Source organism: Mixophyes fleayi, chromosome 2 (assembly GCF_038048845.1).
Source record: "Mixophyes fleayi isolate aMixFle1 chromosome 2, aMixFle1.hap1, whole genome shotgun sequence".
NCBI lineage: Eukaryota > Metazoa > Chordata > Amphibia > Anura > Limnodynastidae > Mixophyes > Mixophyes fleayi.
Window position 1 is genome coordinate 127,585,704 of NC_134403.1, and position 17,633 is coordinate 127,603,336.

At 37.1% G+C, this 17,633-nt stretch overlaps 1 protein-coding gene across 1 annotated transcript in view; it reads right to left on the minus strand.

Moving 5' to 3' along the window:
* The window catches only part of PCCA (propionyl-CoA carboxylase subunit alpha), a 357,370-nt gene that overhangs the window by 166,514 nt on the left and 173,223 nt on the right, over positions 1 to 17,633 (minus strand). The window contains exon 17 of the mRNA XM_075199966.1: positions 2,573 to 2,683. Coding sequence (XP_075056067.1) covers positions 2,573 to 2,683 — 111 coding nt within the window. The remainder of the gene's footprint in view (positions 1 to 2,572; positions 2,684 to 17,633) is intronic.

Here is a 17,633-nt window from a genome sequence, read left to right on the forward strand (position 1 = left end):
ACTGCTACCCATGCAGCCCTGGCCAGTGTGATAGGCCCGGGGGGATCCATCCACAGCTTCCCTGATCCATAGTAAGAGGTCAGGAGTACCAGCCCAGGTAAACCAGCAACGAGATAAGCTAGCAGCGTCAGTTACCCAGAAGAGACACGTTTCTGGATGCCGGTAAGGAGTCCAGTGGTGGCAGCCTTTGTAAACCCCTCCTACTGCGGCAAGAGGGCGCTTTTGGGATAACAAAAGGGAACCGTGGCAAAGTAAGCCCAGCCGGTTCCCATCAACGACAGACAGGGTGGCATAGGCAGTCCATCCTGTCACACTGATTCATTAAGGAAAGGAAAGCAAAAAAATGAGTAACTTTGCATCTTGGCAAAACCATGTTGCAATTCAGGGGGTGCAAATTATTTATTTTTATACTGACATTTGAAGTTGATCTAGGACATGCCCTACCCCAATTATAAATCTGCCCCCACATTTTAAATTTACCTCCCCCTCCAATGCAACATGGTTTTGCCAAAGTGAAAAATTACTCATTTTTTTTTCTTTCCTTAATGAATCAGGCCCCTAGTGTACCTGACTAACTCACTACTCCTCTTCCAGTCACTCTCCACTTCTTCAATCTGGCTTTTCCTTGCTACATTCCACTAAACCTGATCTAACTAAAACAATCTAAAACAATCTTAAGTTGTTACATTTTACAGTTTATTTTGGATTTGTCTGAACCTTCTAACACAGTTGATCATCACTTGCACTTAAGCTCTAACCTTCATTTTGTTTAAGGGATATAAGCCTATGTCATACCTACAAACTGAGCATGCCTTGGGACTTTGGTCACATGTCTGAGACAAGAGTATACTTCCTTTTTTTACAAAGTGCAATAAACTGAGTGGAATAAAATACTTGACTAAAAATACTAGTGAGCTATCCCTTTGGCACCAATTAGCAACTGGTGAGGGTCCTACTCTTACCTTCAGTCAGAGAAGACAAGTACTGAAGATATAAAGGGGTGGCATAAAACAGCTCTTCATATTCTAAGGGCCTATCTCGCGGTAAAATGTCTGGTACAAAAATGTGTCTGGAACTGATTAGTGGGAATGGAATTCCTAATGAACTTTATTTTGTCCCTTTATTTACAATGTTCAAATAATTTCTGTCCAAAACTATAATTGTACAGTTTTTTCTTTACACCTTTGAAAATTTAAAGACTGTGAATTGTAATGTCCTTTTTCTTGTGATCAATAAATAAAAAAATAAATAAAAAATCAGTCTAGCCTTTCAAGTACCACACATACTACAAAGGAAGTGTATCATGCAACTCTAGAAACTAACTTAACCTAATAGAAGCAAAAAGTGAGAGGATTTGCAGCTGGGCAAAAAAATCAAAAGGGAAAGCTGCTGTTTCTGCTTAATGGCTTGGCGCCTTATTGCCCCCTTTTACAGTACATAAACCAAGAACAGGCTTGGGGCGGGCGCTAGCTGTGGCAGCAGGTCAAGAATGGAATGCAAAAATCATTGACCTGTGGTTCCTGCCTATCCCTTGAAATTAATATTAGGAAAGCTCACACTAATGAAAGGCTCACTTTATACATTGAGAATGACACATGATGATGTTTAAGTTCTGGCATGCAACTAGCCAAATCCTGTGATATCATTACATGAAAAAAAAAGTAACCATGCTTTAAAGAAGGTAAATACCCTATAAAAAATATATATATCTATAATCTCCTTTAATAACTGGGGAAAATATAAAAAAATAACAATATAACCCTTATTTATATAAACCTGTATGTTCAAAATTTCAGCCGAAATAGATTAAAAAAAAGGAGAGAGATCTACTTGCTATAATGTTTAAAAAGTGTCTTACGGTGGACAAACAATCCTACCACTTCTGTTAGTAAAGTCTGTCTTCTGGAAAAAAGAATATCTAACTCGATTGAGGGTCAGTAATAGGTAGTTAATCCCACTCAGGATTGAGTAAAATGATCCCATAATAATATAAATATATATATATATATATATATATATATATATATATATATATATATATATATATATATATATATAAAAATATAAACTATATAAATATATAACAAAGACAATGACAAATTTAACACACTCCTATATATAATGTGCAAATAATAAGTTTGAGTAAAACGGCACATCATGTATTCTGATAGATTTTAGTTAACATCAGACTAATGGTATAGGCCTAAAATATGTTTGATTCTTGATAGGAACATTAGCTGTAAATTAGTAATTGCGATAATGCATGTGGTGATATATCCAGAGTGTTAAGTTTGCTTTTAATTAAAAATCAGACCAGACTATTGCACTGTTGTGACTATACAGATAGCGATAAGAACCGGATTTCTAGTTTTATCAATCAGATGCAAAAAGACCTTTTCCGTGTCAAATGTGTAGCAAATTATTGATCTCTTTGGATTAATAAAAAATATAAAAAACAGCATTGAAGTTCCCTTAATAAATCAAAACAGTCAATGGAAAATGATAGACAATTTTAATGGCAAATGCAATAATGTGTAATGTCAGTCTTTACATGGTAACAAAAATGACGAACCTTTAAATCCATCAGGATAAACTTCTGGGAGAAATTTTGTAGTTATGTCTCCTTTGATGAAACGAGAGTGAGTAATAATCTCCCGGAGTAAAGGAATATTGTGAGTTACACCTGTAAAAGACAAAACACAATACAGCCATCATGTAGTCTCAAACAAATGAAGAAATGATGACACAGAACACACTGAGCTTAGATCTACAGTGATAGGCCGTATTATAGATACAGAAATTACATTGCTGCTTTAATGGTGTTTAGGAGAAAATATGCAAATGACCTAACCTCAGCCTACTGGGCACCATTTTGACTCATGATTGCTTCATATCCTCTGAGCGGGTTAGAGTTTTTGTTAATCTCAGCAACCCATTTCAATAGTCTTTGCAGAAAAACAAAACCTCTCAAACATAAAAGGCAGCTTCACTAAAGATATGTACACATAAAAAAAGCCAGACCATCTCATGTTTTTCTTTACTAAACCAGAATCCCATTGAGACAATAGCTGATGACAGAGATCTTAACTCTCTTACTTGAAGGACCATAAAGCTTAGATCTTAATTCCAAACCATGAGCCAAAGAAAACATACCCTCACTACTGAAGCTGTTTAAATTAAAAAATTTAAGAAATGATTGGTCATCTCTGTGAAAATCAAGTCATTGACACTATACGATAAAGCTAAAACATGGCTTTTAAATCCATTTGAAATAGCACCAGAAACTCAAAAATGCTGCATCTTCGATCTCACATGGATCATGACCCTGGTGAAGGTTCAGAAGACCCTCCCCATCTGTGTGTGAACCACCGTTACTCTACAAAAAGAGGAACCCAGAGTAGCTTGTTCAGACTACCTGCTGCTACCAAAACATCAACCAGACATGACCACTACACACACACAGGATCACACAGGGGCCAGCAAGATATCCTCATTTCATAAAAGGCTTACAATAATTGGACTGCTATTTTATTGCAGTTTTTCCCTAGCCTCTGACACTGAAGTGTACCTGGCCATTTTAGTAGGAAAATGTCTAGACAAGATGGGACCTCAAACCTTATTTATCTTGCTTACATTTTTAAAATGAAATTCAATGATATATGAATATATTGCTAAAATACAATGTTCAGCTGATTAGACAGGGAAATATGATATATTTCTGTAACTATTAAGCAGTGGTTTGCAGATGCAATCAAATGCAAAGAGAGATGCAAAAATTAAATGAGCCTGATTTAGTATTGTCAGTAACTGTCTTTGCGCAATGTAATGGTGCATCTTATGGTAAAATTGGAGCACTGCACGCATGCAGTAAGCAGTTGGGTAAGGGGCGCAGATGAAAGTTAAATACACCCCTATGCTATGAGATTAGCTATGAGATGTAAATTGTGTACCCACATCAAACAGGTGCAAGTTTTGCATTTAGCATCTATACGCTAAACTTAAGGTGCACGTTATCTTAACCTACAGATGTGCAGACGCACCTCTGTTCTTATGCAAACGTAGCATCCTTACATTAAACTTTAAGTCAGGCATAATAAGCCTATAAAATAAATATTCCTGTGGAAAACAAATTAAAGCATGATGGGGTCAAGGTGTCAAAGTGCTGTAGAATAAAGGTGCCGGCTTCTGGTGTACATAGGTTTTAATTTTCTATTAATTTTTCTAATTTCAAGTATAAATAAAATAAGCCTTTAAATACCACTTCCCCTTTTGTATTAGCTAGTGATGGTGCAGTACGGACACCCAAGTTTAACATTTACAATACAAACAATTAACGGGTAATTAACAGGTAATAAACTCACACATTACCAAGGATATCAAGAATCGTGAGAACATTCATTAACAAATAACACAATAATATGGGGTAAACTCTCAGGAAAATAAAGTTACCTTGTTACTATCTTGTACCAGTGGTGGAAGGTTGTGCGGTAATGTATAATACATTTCTAGGTAATGATATCCAGCTGAGACCAAATCCCAAAGCACCAGTACAGTGTAAGAAATTAATCTAAAGGGCCCGCTGTAAACCTGTTCTAGAGGCAGTGTTAGGATAAATGCTTGGTAGTGTCTAAACCTGAACACCAGGAGGGCTCTTAATGTGTTGTTTGGAATGACCTCTACTTTGTCAGAATAAAACATGTGATGGCCTTGCACAGTCTTGCATCATTCCTGACATACCACGCTGAAAACCCAGTCAATTCAATGATATTGGGCAAATGAGACAGCACAGGGAGGGACCATGTGCAGTGTTCTCTGCAGTACCACAGTGTTGACCATAGTATTCAGAGGCCTAGGGTTTACAGCCATCAATAGGCTACTGCAACTACAGGACTAAAGCAGCCAACTAGGGGTTTTCATATTGGGTAAAATGTATTTAAACACCTTCTGCCCCTCAAATGAAGGAGCCATATCCCTGCTGCACTCCTCTACTGCTCCCCTAGCTAACATTTTGGCAATGAACAGTCTCAATTTAGAGATAAAAACACATACATTTATCTACAAACTTTCTTTTTAACCACACAAAAAATCCAAAGCTTTAAGTACACATATGAGAAGGACTAATTTGAAATGTAGTACTTAAAAAAAAATATACAGTATCTTCATAATTGTATATTGCACATTGACTTCATTTTTGGATTTAATTTATTTAGGTCATGGTGTTATTATCCACATCAACATGTGCATTAGGAATTATTATGGAGTACATTAAAGCAGCAATCCCATGAAAAATGAGGTGTGATTATTATTTTTATTTTATTTTTATTTTATTTTTTTTAACATAAAATCACTGTGCCACGCTATAAGGAGAAGCTTGGTAATTACTATTTTCCTTGCCGTTAATGATTTATAATTCTGCACAGGGTTGGGAGACTACCAAAACGACCACAACCACGTATCACATGATGTATTGAGCTTTGGAACGCCCCTCTGAGCTCAGTCTGCTCTATGCATTGTCTGCCACTTCCATCCCATAACACTTTGAAAGCTGTGAGCATGTGGCAGCCATACATGTATACCGTCCAGAATTTTTTTTAAAAGGAGATAATGATTTCTAGGAGAATAGCTAAGAAAAATGATACATGCTTACAATGTAAATAACTTGCTATTTAAAGAAAGAAAAAAAAAAGCTAAGTGAGATCACTGCTTTAAATTGTGGAAAATGCCAACATATACTTGCGAGATTTTTAGAAGTTAATATTTTTTAAAGAAGAAATGTCTTAATTCTCTGCCATGGTTTCCATTGCCTGTTACTGAATTGTCAGTCATAAGCCATCATTTTTTCAGAGCACAGAACAAACAAATAAACAAACTTGAGCATCATAGAAACATAGAATTTAATGGCAGGAAAGAATCTACAAGTCCATCAAGTCTGACCTTTGGGGGCATATTCAATTGTCCGTGTTACTTGCAAAAGTAACACGGTGTTAAAACTATTACCGTTATTACGGTAATTCTAAGACGGATTTCAGCTCGCAGCTCCCTGAGCTGTGAGCTGAAAGCCGGCGTTAAAGGTACCGTAATAACGGTAATTACGCGCACTATTACCTTAATGATGGTAATAGTGCGCACGTCGTGTTTCTTTTCCGAGTAACGCGGACAACTGAATATGCCCCTTATTGTGTGCTGTTTTCTTAATATTTTCTATCTAAGTCTTAACAATGCCCAAAGTTTGTGCCACAGAACCTTGAATTATTGTACTTACTAAGTCCCCATCACAACTGCTTGGAGACTATTCCATGGATATATAGATTTTTCTGCAAAGAAAAAAGGTTCTTCCTTATGTTACGATTCAGTCTGCCTCCCTCAAGATCGGTCTCCTTTTTATAGAAATATTCTTCTTATTAAAAACACTGGCTTCCTGAATTCTTGATATATAATCTTATTACCACTGTACGTTATGTAGTCTATGCACCATTCTATTAGCCCTTCTTTTTTAGCAATGTGTTTTTGGAGATGGATCCTCCAAAACAATAGACCGTATTGAGGTGTGGTTTTACCAGTGACTAGGTGGTAAAATAACCTCCCTCTTCCGGCTATTTATAGCTCTTTCTATACAACTAAAACATCTGCTGGCCTCTACCAATACTTGACTGCACCACTTCAGATCATCTGAAACTATAACCTCAATGTCCCTGTCCTCTGTTGCTGACATTACATCGGTTTTCTGCTTTTGGATTTTGTATTAAATTAGAAAAAATGTATAGTTTATTCCATTCCTCTAGTCCCTAAGCACTTGAGATACCCCATCTGTGATATCAACCCTGTTACAAATCATTGTATCTGTACAAAGTACATTTGCTATTTTCCAATCACCTGGAATTATGCCAGCCAGCAGAAACTGGTTAAAAAGTTTGGTTAACGGCGCGCTATTTATTTTTATAATTTTAATAATCTTGGAGGTATACCATCTGGACCCACTGACTTTGAATTTTGAGAGTTCAAGTAATAATTCTTCTGCAGTAAATATACGGTACATTAGGGTAAATCTTTCATCTATAGTGTAGGTCCCCTTCAAAGTTTCGGCAGTACATACAGAGCAAAAATAGTTATTTAGGCAGTCTCCAAATTGTTGGGGGCACATTCAATCAATCATGTTACTCTCGAGAGTAAAACGGCTTTCACACGGTTACCGTTAATATGGTCATTTTGACCAGGATTTCTGCTCACTGCTACTTGAGCCGCAAGCAAAAATCAGCATTGAAATTAGTACTAACGGTAATAATGCGTACTATTACCATAGTTACGGTAATAGTGCACAGGCCCACAGTTGAGAGTAACGCACTCAATTGAATCTGCCTCCAAGAATTTGAAATATATTGAAATCCAAATCACTACCTTTTGACAACCATGCTTGATCCTAGATTGAAGGCACAAATAATGTCTTTGTTTAGAAACAGGCAAAGATGTAAAGACATGGAAACATTATAATAACACAGCTGACGAGCACTCGGACATATCTTAATGTCTCTAGGACGTGTCAAACTCAAACACTCTCCCTTTTTACTGATAATAGAGAGACGTTGACATCAAAAACAGGTCCTCTTAATACCAGGAGGAACAGAAGCCTCTTTGGAGCCCCTAGTACAAACTGGCTATGGTCTACTTAAGCTGCCTCAGTGTGTACTCTGAAAGAGTATTTAGTAGAGTCAAAAATGCTGTAAACTGTCATTGTATTTGCCCAAAGTTGCTGTTGCGTTACAGCTGAGTCCTTTTTCGGAAATTGCCATCTGGGGCTGCTCTTCCCAACCAGTTAATTTGTGACCAATGCCATCTCCTAGTACTAAGTATGAATTGCTCATTATCTTTTCTTAAGCTGTGATCCTAGTGTATCTGGAGCTTCTCTTCTGGTCTTTTCATTACTACCCAATGCCAACTCCCAATAGCAGAAATATATAAAAACTGATTTAAGGCTAGATATTTGGACTATTATATAGGCAGAGGAGGGCTGGTAAATTTCAGCCTGGGGGGAAAGACATGGCTAATTTAAAGGGGAAAAAAAGCAGGTGGCCCAGCCCAATGTAGCCCACTATGGGACCGGCCTGGGGGGCAGGTGCCCCACTGCCCCCAAAGCCCAGCCTGCCCCTGTATATAGGCAAGATTTTATGAAGGTATTTGTTTGTTTGTTTTTTTACCATTTTGGATAAAGTGGCCATTTTTGGATGAAATCCAAAAGTGAAACTAAAACACAAATAAAAATTAAAAAAGATGGCTTTGCCAAAACTATCACCATTATATGAGGATGTTTTTGGAAACAAAACCAAAACACTGAGCTACAAGCTAATGCCAAACAGACGGGTGCTCTGTGTGCCTGGTATTCATGACAGCCAGGATAAAGTACACAGGTAAGGGAGGATGAGTGCACAGAAAAACCATAATTAAAAATTAATTTAATGCAACAAAATGTAAAAATTACAAATTAACATTAGCTGTAAAATGACTGCTATTATTGCACAGCTCACCCAAAAGTGAGTTATTACATCCAGGCAAAACCATAAAGAACACATCTGAAAGCTCAGTTAAGACTGCATGTAGTAGATTTCCTGGGCTAAATGTTTGTAAATAAGAATAGTGAACTGTAATCCATGTCCTATCAGATAAGGGTTAACTTTTGCAATTATGGAAGACTGATAACATTGGATTAAAGACATATTGGTGATAAGAATAAATGTGTGATGAGATAACTAAAACAGCTTAGTATGTGGCACAACAGGTATTCTAAAAACAGGAGATAACCACTGCTAAAGTAATCAGAGATACTGCATGTCCTGACTATAGATTGGTTTTGGGCTGCATACATCTAACAGTAAGCCTACCAGTTTCACAGTTAAAAAGTGACATCAAACACAAACACACATCAGCTGCAGACTGATTGATTCCTTAATAACCCATGTTACACAATATGACATACATTTTAAAACTTGTGCACTGATTTCCACTGGCCTCTTTGGATTGATTCACTGTTGTGTTTTCGATTCATCTTTCTTTGCAACAACTCAAAGGAGGTACACTTGGATATCATCAGCGGCAAACATTGTTATTATTTTGTGAACGCCCGCAGAGGAAAACAATGACTCAATTGGCTGAAAACTATGCCAGTTTCAAAGGGGCATAGTAAAAACATGTAAAATGCAATGCTACAGCTTTAAACACACACAAAAAAGAATTAAAAAGTGCACTCGCACATATTTTTCCCCCCTATGAATAACAAAGTTCTGGAACTTTTTGACATGAAGCTGGTTCCCTTTAACTCAGTCTTTCATTTTTAAAAATCCCTCTATGGGGTAGATTTATGTGGCTGCCAGTGCAAACAACATGTGGTTCCCAGGAGAGAGTAACCTTATCTCTCAGCCAGTCACCAAGCTCCTTGCAAGTCATGGGATGGACATGGAAGTGTGGACTGGTTTTTACGCTAATGTAGTGAGCAGATAGGCTTTTTACCTTTCGTACAGTATTTGTTGTGTGGTTGCCATGGTACTTGCGAGTCAAATAGCAAACTCTTAATCATGAATCACAGCTTGAATGAACTCCTCCTTGTGTCTTACTACAGGTAACCAGGATGATTGATGTTTGCAAAAACAAACTCATCACACGTGTTTCAAAAGCACAAAAACTTAAATGCAACTGAAATTTTTTAAAGATATGTTTATGACAAACCACTTCATATTGCTGGCAGCCAACCATTTGCAATAGATCTCTTTTCGATCATTAGATGATTGAGTAAATTAAAATTGAGTAAATTTTCTCCCGGACACAACCATGTTACAATGCAAGGGGTGCAAATTAGTTTATTATTTTCATATAAGATAAATACTGGCTGCTTTTTCATGTAGCACACAAATACTTGTTAGCTTAATTTTTTCTAGGACATGCCCTATATAAATTTACCTCCCCCTCCAATGTAACATGGTTTTGCCAAGGTGCAAAGGTACTCCTATTTTTTTGCTTTCCTTTCCTTAATGAATCAGACCCCAGGAGTGTGAGTGAATAAACAGCAGAAGACTTAGCATAAGACTTGATGTCAGGGTCATACAAGGTAGACATGAGACATAGAGCAGGGAGCACTTACAATTTAGTTTCAGGAAATAATTTGTACAATCATCACCACCATTTATTTAAATGGCGCCACTGATTTCGCAGCGATGTACAGAGAACTCACTTACATCAGTCCCTGTCCCATTGGGGCTTACAGTCTAAATTCCCTAACACACACACACGGGTCAATTTGTTAGCAGCCAATTAACCTACAAGTATGTTTTTGGAGTGTGGGAGGAAACCCACGCAAACACGGGGAGAACATACATACAATTTATAAATAACTCTACATGCTACTGCAAATGAAAAAATAAACAAACACTAGCCACCCTTTTCCCATCTCTCAGTCACACTGCCGGTCTCTTTGGGTTATTTTACACAAAATTATATAGTTATATGTGCCCGCTCATACTAGCTTCTTGATACAAGTTGTAAGATGGAAATAGTTTAACAAAACAGGGTCAAACAATTCATAAAATAAATGCTATAAGAATCATCAAAACATGAACAAACACAAACAACTATACATCTTAGAAGAAAATATAGCTAAACATATACTTTGTATTTTCTGGCAATAAGAAATGAATTTTGCTTAATGCTAGAGCCATCCCTCCTGTTATAACATGCAGAAAAGATGGACGCAGCCACTTAATTTTGCATAAATAACTGTAAAGGCAAAGTGTACACTGCCCAGCAAATGCACCCTCTGCTTTGATGCCATAAAGTTCCACTTTTATCTCATTTATGTACGCAACATGTTTTAATTACCTTCTGCATCATCCAGGGGGTCATTGGCAAAAAGAAAGAAGGAAATATTCTCTTTGGGAGAGCAAAGGTTCCTTTTTCTTATGATTGTATACACACCATATTTGTTCAATGCTTGCAGAACCCTAGCTATTTACTGGGGCACTTGGTGACATGAACAGCACACTGTACACCTTGCCTTGGAGTGACTGTTCTTGTACAATTACTCTTGAAAGGAGTATCAATAGGGATTCATTTTTACACTCGTCTCCCTGACCATGGGCTGTAGGCAAGGGCTTTTCATGCAGCAATGAAAAAGAGTGAACAAGAATTATCAAAGAACAGTGTCCCCATCGTTGTATTCAGCATTCATGACTTGAATAAACCAACACATTCAGTAATTCATTGCAGGATAACAGAATGCACTATTAATATTTCGAGTCTCATGAACGTTACTTTTTAATAGTCCCTTAAAATACATTATACATGATACACATCAACAAACCTGTGCTATCAAGAGCAGACTAATAGCGACAAAGATTGTTCAAATGTACACCCATTATCATTGTTATTATAATCTGCCTTAACAGCACTAATTAACCTATTTAATTAGATGTTTAGAATTTATGTTTGATGGTCAATAAAAAAACCACAAATTTATTATTAGGGCATGAAAAACAGAATAACTTTCAAATTGTTTTTTAGTGCATAGTAACCTAAACTCTTCTTTTAGGCTATTTTTTTACATGAACTGTAGTTCTCACTGTGCGGATTCCCTTTATACTATCAATATGAAGTGAATTATGCTTGACGTTAGATAACGCAATAAAGAGGGCAAGTGTAATTAACTGACTATATCATGCACACTTTCTCCCAGGCCCTATGGTGTTTTCAGCCGATTATCGGGCCAATCAAACAATAAACGACCGTTCGGTCCGATATTGTATTAGTGTGTACGCTGCAACGTTAAACGATTATCGTTTCAAAGCACATCGTATAGTTTCTTTTGATTTTTAAAACAGACTAAAAATGTTGTTTAACGATGGAACAAGGTTGTTCTAATTTTGCAGTGTGTGTATGCACTCATGACCCGCAGTGTCCATAGATCTCTATGGAGTGTGCAGAGTAACAATCTTTTCAGCAGATAGTTATGACAGATGAAGATTTCATTGTTTCATGTTTCATTTTGTGTAGTGTGTACCCAAGCCTAAGTCACATTGTAGTTGTGCAGGCTCTGCTACCGAACACTTCCCACATACTTATTATTTCCCTCCGATGATCCAATATAGCAAAAAGTTAAAGTAAACAACAGGGCGAATGTATTCTAATTGTTTTACATCATGCCCTGAGGTGAGACTTTGCTCCAGGGGACTAGGCTGATAGATGTTTAAAACTCCAAACATATTTTCACAGGTAACAGAGCTGTACAAACAAATATATCAATAAACAACGTTTTGCTTAAACACGGATCATGTCCTCAATTTAGGACGGGAGCATAAATACCGTAGTGTGTCATCATATGTTCAACCCAAGATTATGCAAATGATATGCTTCAGACAATTAACATGCAAATACACTTTTTCCATTTCACTTCTCACAAATTAAATTCTCAGCAAGTTAAACATATTGAAAGTGGTTTAACAGTATGTTTGCAGCTGTCAAGCTGCCAGAATCAAAAGCTTCAAAAGGCCAATTAGCAATGAATTTGCGTAGTGTCTGGAAATATTAATAATCAAAAGTTAATTAAGAACAAATATCTATATATATTAAAAGGTATTATAGTGGCGATAACTATGGAATACTAAAAGGATTGCATCAAAAGATGTCACAAGCTTAAGAAAAATAAATAACACCAGTGACTTTACTTTTGAAGGGACCTCAATAAAGCATATAAAACTGACTACAACAAACAACATCTTCCTGACACTAATTACAAGAGGTGACAGAGCAACAATTTGAAAATTAAAAAATAAAGGAAAATAGGAGGAGACTGTGAAGATGTGTAATTAAATATCTAGCATCAATTCTAATCCTATGTATTTTAAGAAAGACTAAAAATATGGAGATGAACATATGTTCATTTCTCCATTACCAGGCTCATTTTTTAGAAAAAAAAAAAAATACTATCTATCCATTAAATGCTGTGCAGCTTTATAAATGCAGAAATACTCAATATTTTATTGCAGCTTTCAATGTATTTACTTTTATACACATGATACTCTGATAATTGCACAGAAAAAAAACTATTTACTAAGTATTGCAATTATACATCTGTAAGGGTTGAGTTTTGGGCCTTGTCGCTTGGGTTTCTAAGGGGTTTCTTAGAACATCGTGGCCGCACTTTATTACCGTTACTACGGTAAAAAGCAACACGGATTGCTGCTCGCACCTCTATGTGGTGCGACCAAAACTTACTTCTGCCAGAAAATATCCGCGCAATATATTTTCTGAACTGAATCTGCCCCTAACTACTTCAAATCAGCCGCTAGACAGAGCGGATTCACAGGGAGAAGAGCAGCGACCTTTCATTTGCTGTGGACTGGAACGGGGAAAGAAATTCAGACTTCCCTTGAACAAAGGTGTGTGGTAAATGTGTCACTTGACTGGACAGCAGCTACAGCCATCCAATCAGATGCCACGCCACTCATCTAGTTTGCATGCTAGAATGTATAAAGTCATCCAATGTGGAAGGCCATTATATTGAAACGTGACTTTTAAAAGGAAAAAAACATTGTATAACATATAACTTGGCATTTTAAGGGCACTGGTCCATCAGATACTACAGGTAATATCTGATTTTACAGCAGCATAACAAATACTACGTAGTCAATAAATGCAAACATCCTTTGTGAAGAATTACTTAAACCTTAGTTTTAACATATATTGTGCATTACATACAATCTGAGCATTAGTAATCAGTCTGCCTGTGAGGCAGAATAAAAAATTAGTGTTCTACTGGTTTCAAGCAGGGAAAAAAAATAAAAATCTGCAGGACCAGTCCCAAACAATTTGTTGCAAGCTGGAAGTACTAGTTTTAAGCACTAATGCACAGAAAAGTTACATATTTTATTAAAATTAAATTTTTTATTTTCAATTTAGATATGTGGCAGTGGAGAACATTTTGCATTTACATTTGGGCGCACACACACACAAAGTGGGGGACTGAATGGCGCACACACACAAAATAATACCTCCCTATACAGTTAATATTCTCACAATGGGTGCACTACTTACTAAAAACACAAATTTATATTTCGATACTCATTATTTAAAATATCAAAATTTGATACTATTAAATACAGAAGAAATCCTTGTAGAACAGTATAACATGATTTGAAATGTACATGGCCTTCACAGTTAAGGGGTTCTTATGGATGGAGAGGCATCTTGAAGCTAATGACAGTGGACTTTGTAACCCTAAACATAGCACAATATGGTTTTCAAAAGAAATTGTATTCTATTTCAAGAAAAGGAATAGAGAGTGTATCACAGTCAAGAAAGGAATCTTTATTAACAGGGTAATTCCATTGGTTAATTCTTCTTGATAATGAGTGGTTCAGAGTTCTCCAGTTATCTTCTAAGTCATACATGTCTTCACAGCTGAAGGTAACTACATTTATAGAACCCCTGAATGGTGAAGACCAATGCGAATCCCCAAAGCATATTATACTGTTCTACAAGTTGTTCAACAAGTTTGAGAAGACATACAGAATGGTTCTAATAATTAAATTAAGGATTTACATTCTTTTTAGGTATGTACCCATTAGGGTCTAATGCAGTTCTGTAAAAAATTAGGAATGGAATTTCAAAGCCAAAATTACTATGGCCACTATATTGTCTGTGAACAGAGTATAAGACCTGATTTTCCATTTGTAAAAGTAACTGGACATTACTCTCCTCCCCCACCTTATACAGAGTATTTTAGAAAAACATTTTGCCTTTGGCTTGCAGATAGCTAGAATGTGCATCTTTGGTTTGCAGATGTTAGAATTTGGCTGAGACTAGAGAGTTTGTACTAAAACAGTGCTGTATCTGAATGGATTGAAATAAAGGTGCAGTGATGGAAGGTAGTTTGTAGTGTAAAACTTTAGAAGTAAAGAAGTGTAGTGTTCGAGAATTTGAGATCATGGGATGAGTGTTAATATGGCACTAATATGATATACAGTACAATGGGTCTAGTGGAGACGGTGTTTATGCAGAAAATAGATAAATGAAGGTTAATTAAATCCCTCCAAGCCTTCTACATGGCTGTCACTGTAGGTTAATTAATATGATCACCATGATTCTTCAAAATGGTTCCTGTGTAAACACATAATACCTGTGCTCTTATTGTAAAGGTTTCCATGTGAGTAATGGCTGCAAGGCAAAGAGATGTGTGTTGTGCACTTGTAGTAATAATTGTTGAAGTTAATAAATGGGTTTGTTGCTATAGTTACAAAGGTTGCACTGTTACTGTTGGAGTTTTAGTATTACTATTTCTAATACTGGCTGTACAGTTTAATACGGACTCTAATGCATGATATGCTTGTTACATAGTTGTGTATATAGGATTATTGAAATACTGTACTTGTTTTACAGCTTATTACTGCAAAAAGACATGAGACTTGAACAGTATACTCTGCTTTGTTAAACATGGACGACTGTGGGCCATGTGCTAAAGATTGGTGCCACTGGGCCATGTGCTAAATATTGGTGCAACTGGGCCATGTGCTAAAGATTGGTGTCACTGGGCCATGTGCTTGCTGATAGGAACTGAAATAATCTATATAACAACAATGTAATTGTAACTAAATCTGTGATACACACACACTGAAATCTGAGATACATACATTACTTCCACACTCACATTATCATACATACATACATATACACATATAGTACTACCATGTTAACTTAGTAACAGAATGAAATGAGACAAATTTACACATCAATTAAACCGTTAAAGTAGGCAAAGCATTGTATTTAATGTAAATTATAAGTGTTCTACACTGTGTTATTATGTGTGTAAAGACTGTTACTGAAAATACCTATTGGTAATAAAACACCTATTTTCTTAAATGTGGCTTTGTGGAAAATATTTACTGATACGATTATTCCCTGTATTATACTGGGTGTAGCAGAGTAAATAGAGCAGAAATTGAAAAAGAGCGGGGTTTAAACTACAACCTACCCTTTGTGAGTGATAATGATGGTAGGTATTAAATGGTCATTAGCATATTAACCTCACCATTGGACCCTTGGTGCTATCATAGACGAACTCTCAAAGAAAGAGCGGTTTTTATGTACCCTTTAAAAGTCTGCACCGACAACCTTATGGTCTGCGCTGTCATAATACAGAACCATTTTCATAGCTATTATGTATTAGCTAATTCTACCAAAATCCCAATGGTTGCTGGTGAAAGGAAAAAATTCTGTCTTCTGATAGCTTCCCCGCATAAAGCTTAATGCTGCTGTTAAATTGGACTGAAGTTTAGAAAGTTTATCCCTAATCCATGCAGTCCAAATTTCTGTATAAGACAGCACATATTGTATATTCCCACTGACCCAAGTCAAAAGTCTGAGGAAGGTAGATGGTGCCGGGAGGGGGGATGGGGGGGGGAGTACTAATTAACTAATTACCTGGGCCCAGGCATTCCAGGGGGCCCAGGCCCGCACTGCAGACCACCAACTTTTCTTTTTTGCTGCCTTAATGTTTTTCACTCACCCGGAGGAAGGGGCGGAGGTAATCGGGCCTGCCTTGTCAGTGATTTAATGGAGACAGGTAGTCAGGCATCAAATCAGACTGCTGCCAGGCTACCTTTAAATTGCAGAGCACAGTCACAGAGCTATTAGCCTCTGCAAAGAATGTCTTCAACGGATGTCAGCAGGTAAGTATAAGGGTCCGTGGGGTGGGGGTGTTATATGCCTGGCATTGTGTGCATGTGTGTATGGCATTGTGTACATATGCATGTGTAGGACATTGTGTATATACGCATGTGCATGTATGTAAATGCAATTGTGTGTGTGTGTGTGCGCGCGCGCATGTGTGTATATGCCTTTGTGCGTGCATGTGTGTTGTGGCAATTGGGACACGTTGCCACATTCTAATAGAGGAAAGAGTGGTGGTTTCTCTGGCAAACCACAGCCTCAAGGTGCAGAGAGGGTAAAATCTGTACACACACACACACACACACACACACACACACATACACACACACACACACACACACACAGAGCAGAAGATCAGGTGGAGCACCTAGTCTAATCAATTAAGGAGTCAGTCAGAGCAAGGCCTGACAGGAAGCTTAAAAAGCTGGGTTTGATCTGTGTGCAGGAGACTGAAGGCAACAAGTGGCCAGTGACTAATTAGGGACCTAACTGTGATAGCCAGAGTTTAGGGCTATGGGACAGTTTATTTTTGTGAATGTTTCGTTTGATTGCTGAAGACACTGCCAAGACTGTTTATCCATCCTGACAAGTAAACAAACGTCAAAGTGCTTCAGAAAAACCTGTGTGAGAAGCCATCTGTTTGCACGATTTTCACAAGTGGTGTCATCATGGGATGTGCAAGACAGCTAGAACAGTACTGTCCCCCAAGCCAACAAATCCAGAGTGGCGAGTTATGCAAAATCTCCCGACTACAATGTTCGTTTGCTGCACGCAAAAAGTGCTGCAATCTCTGAACACAAAAGCAAATGCATAAAGGTTTTTTTTGTCGCTTACAAGTACTGCAAAAACCTGCTTATTTGAAATGTTTGTTTGCAAATGTGTAAAACTGTTTATTACAAAATCTTTACTGCAAATATGTGCAGTTTATA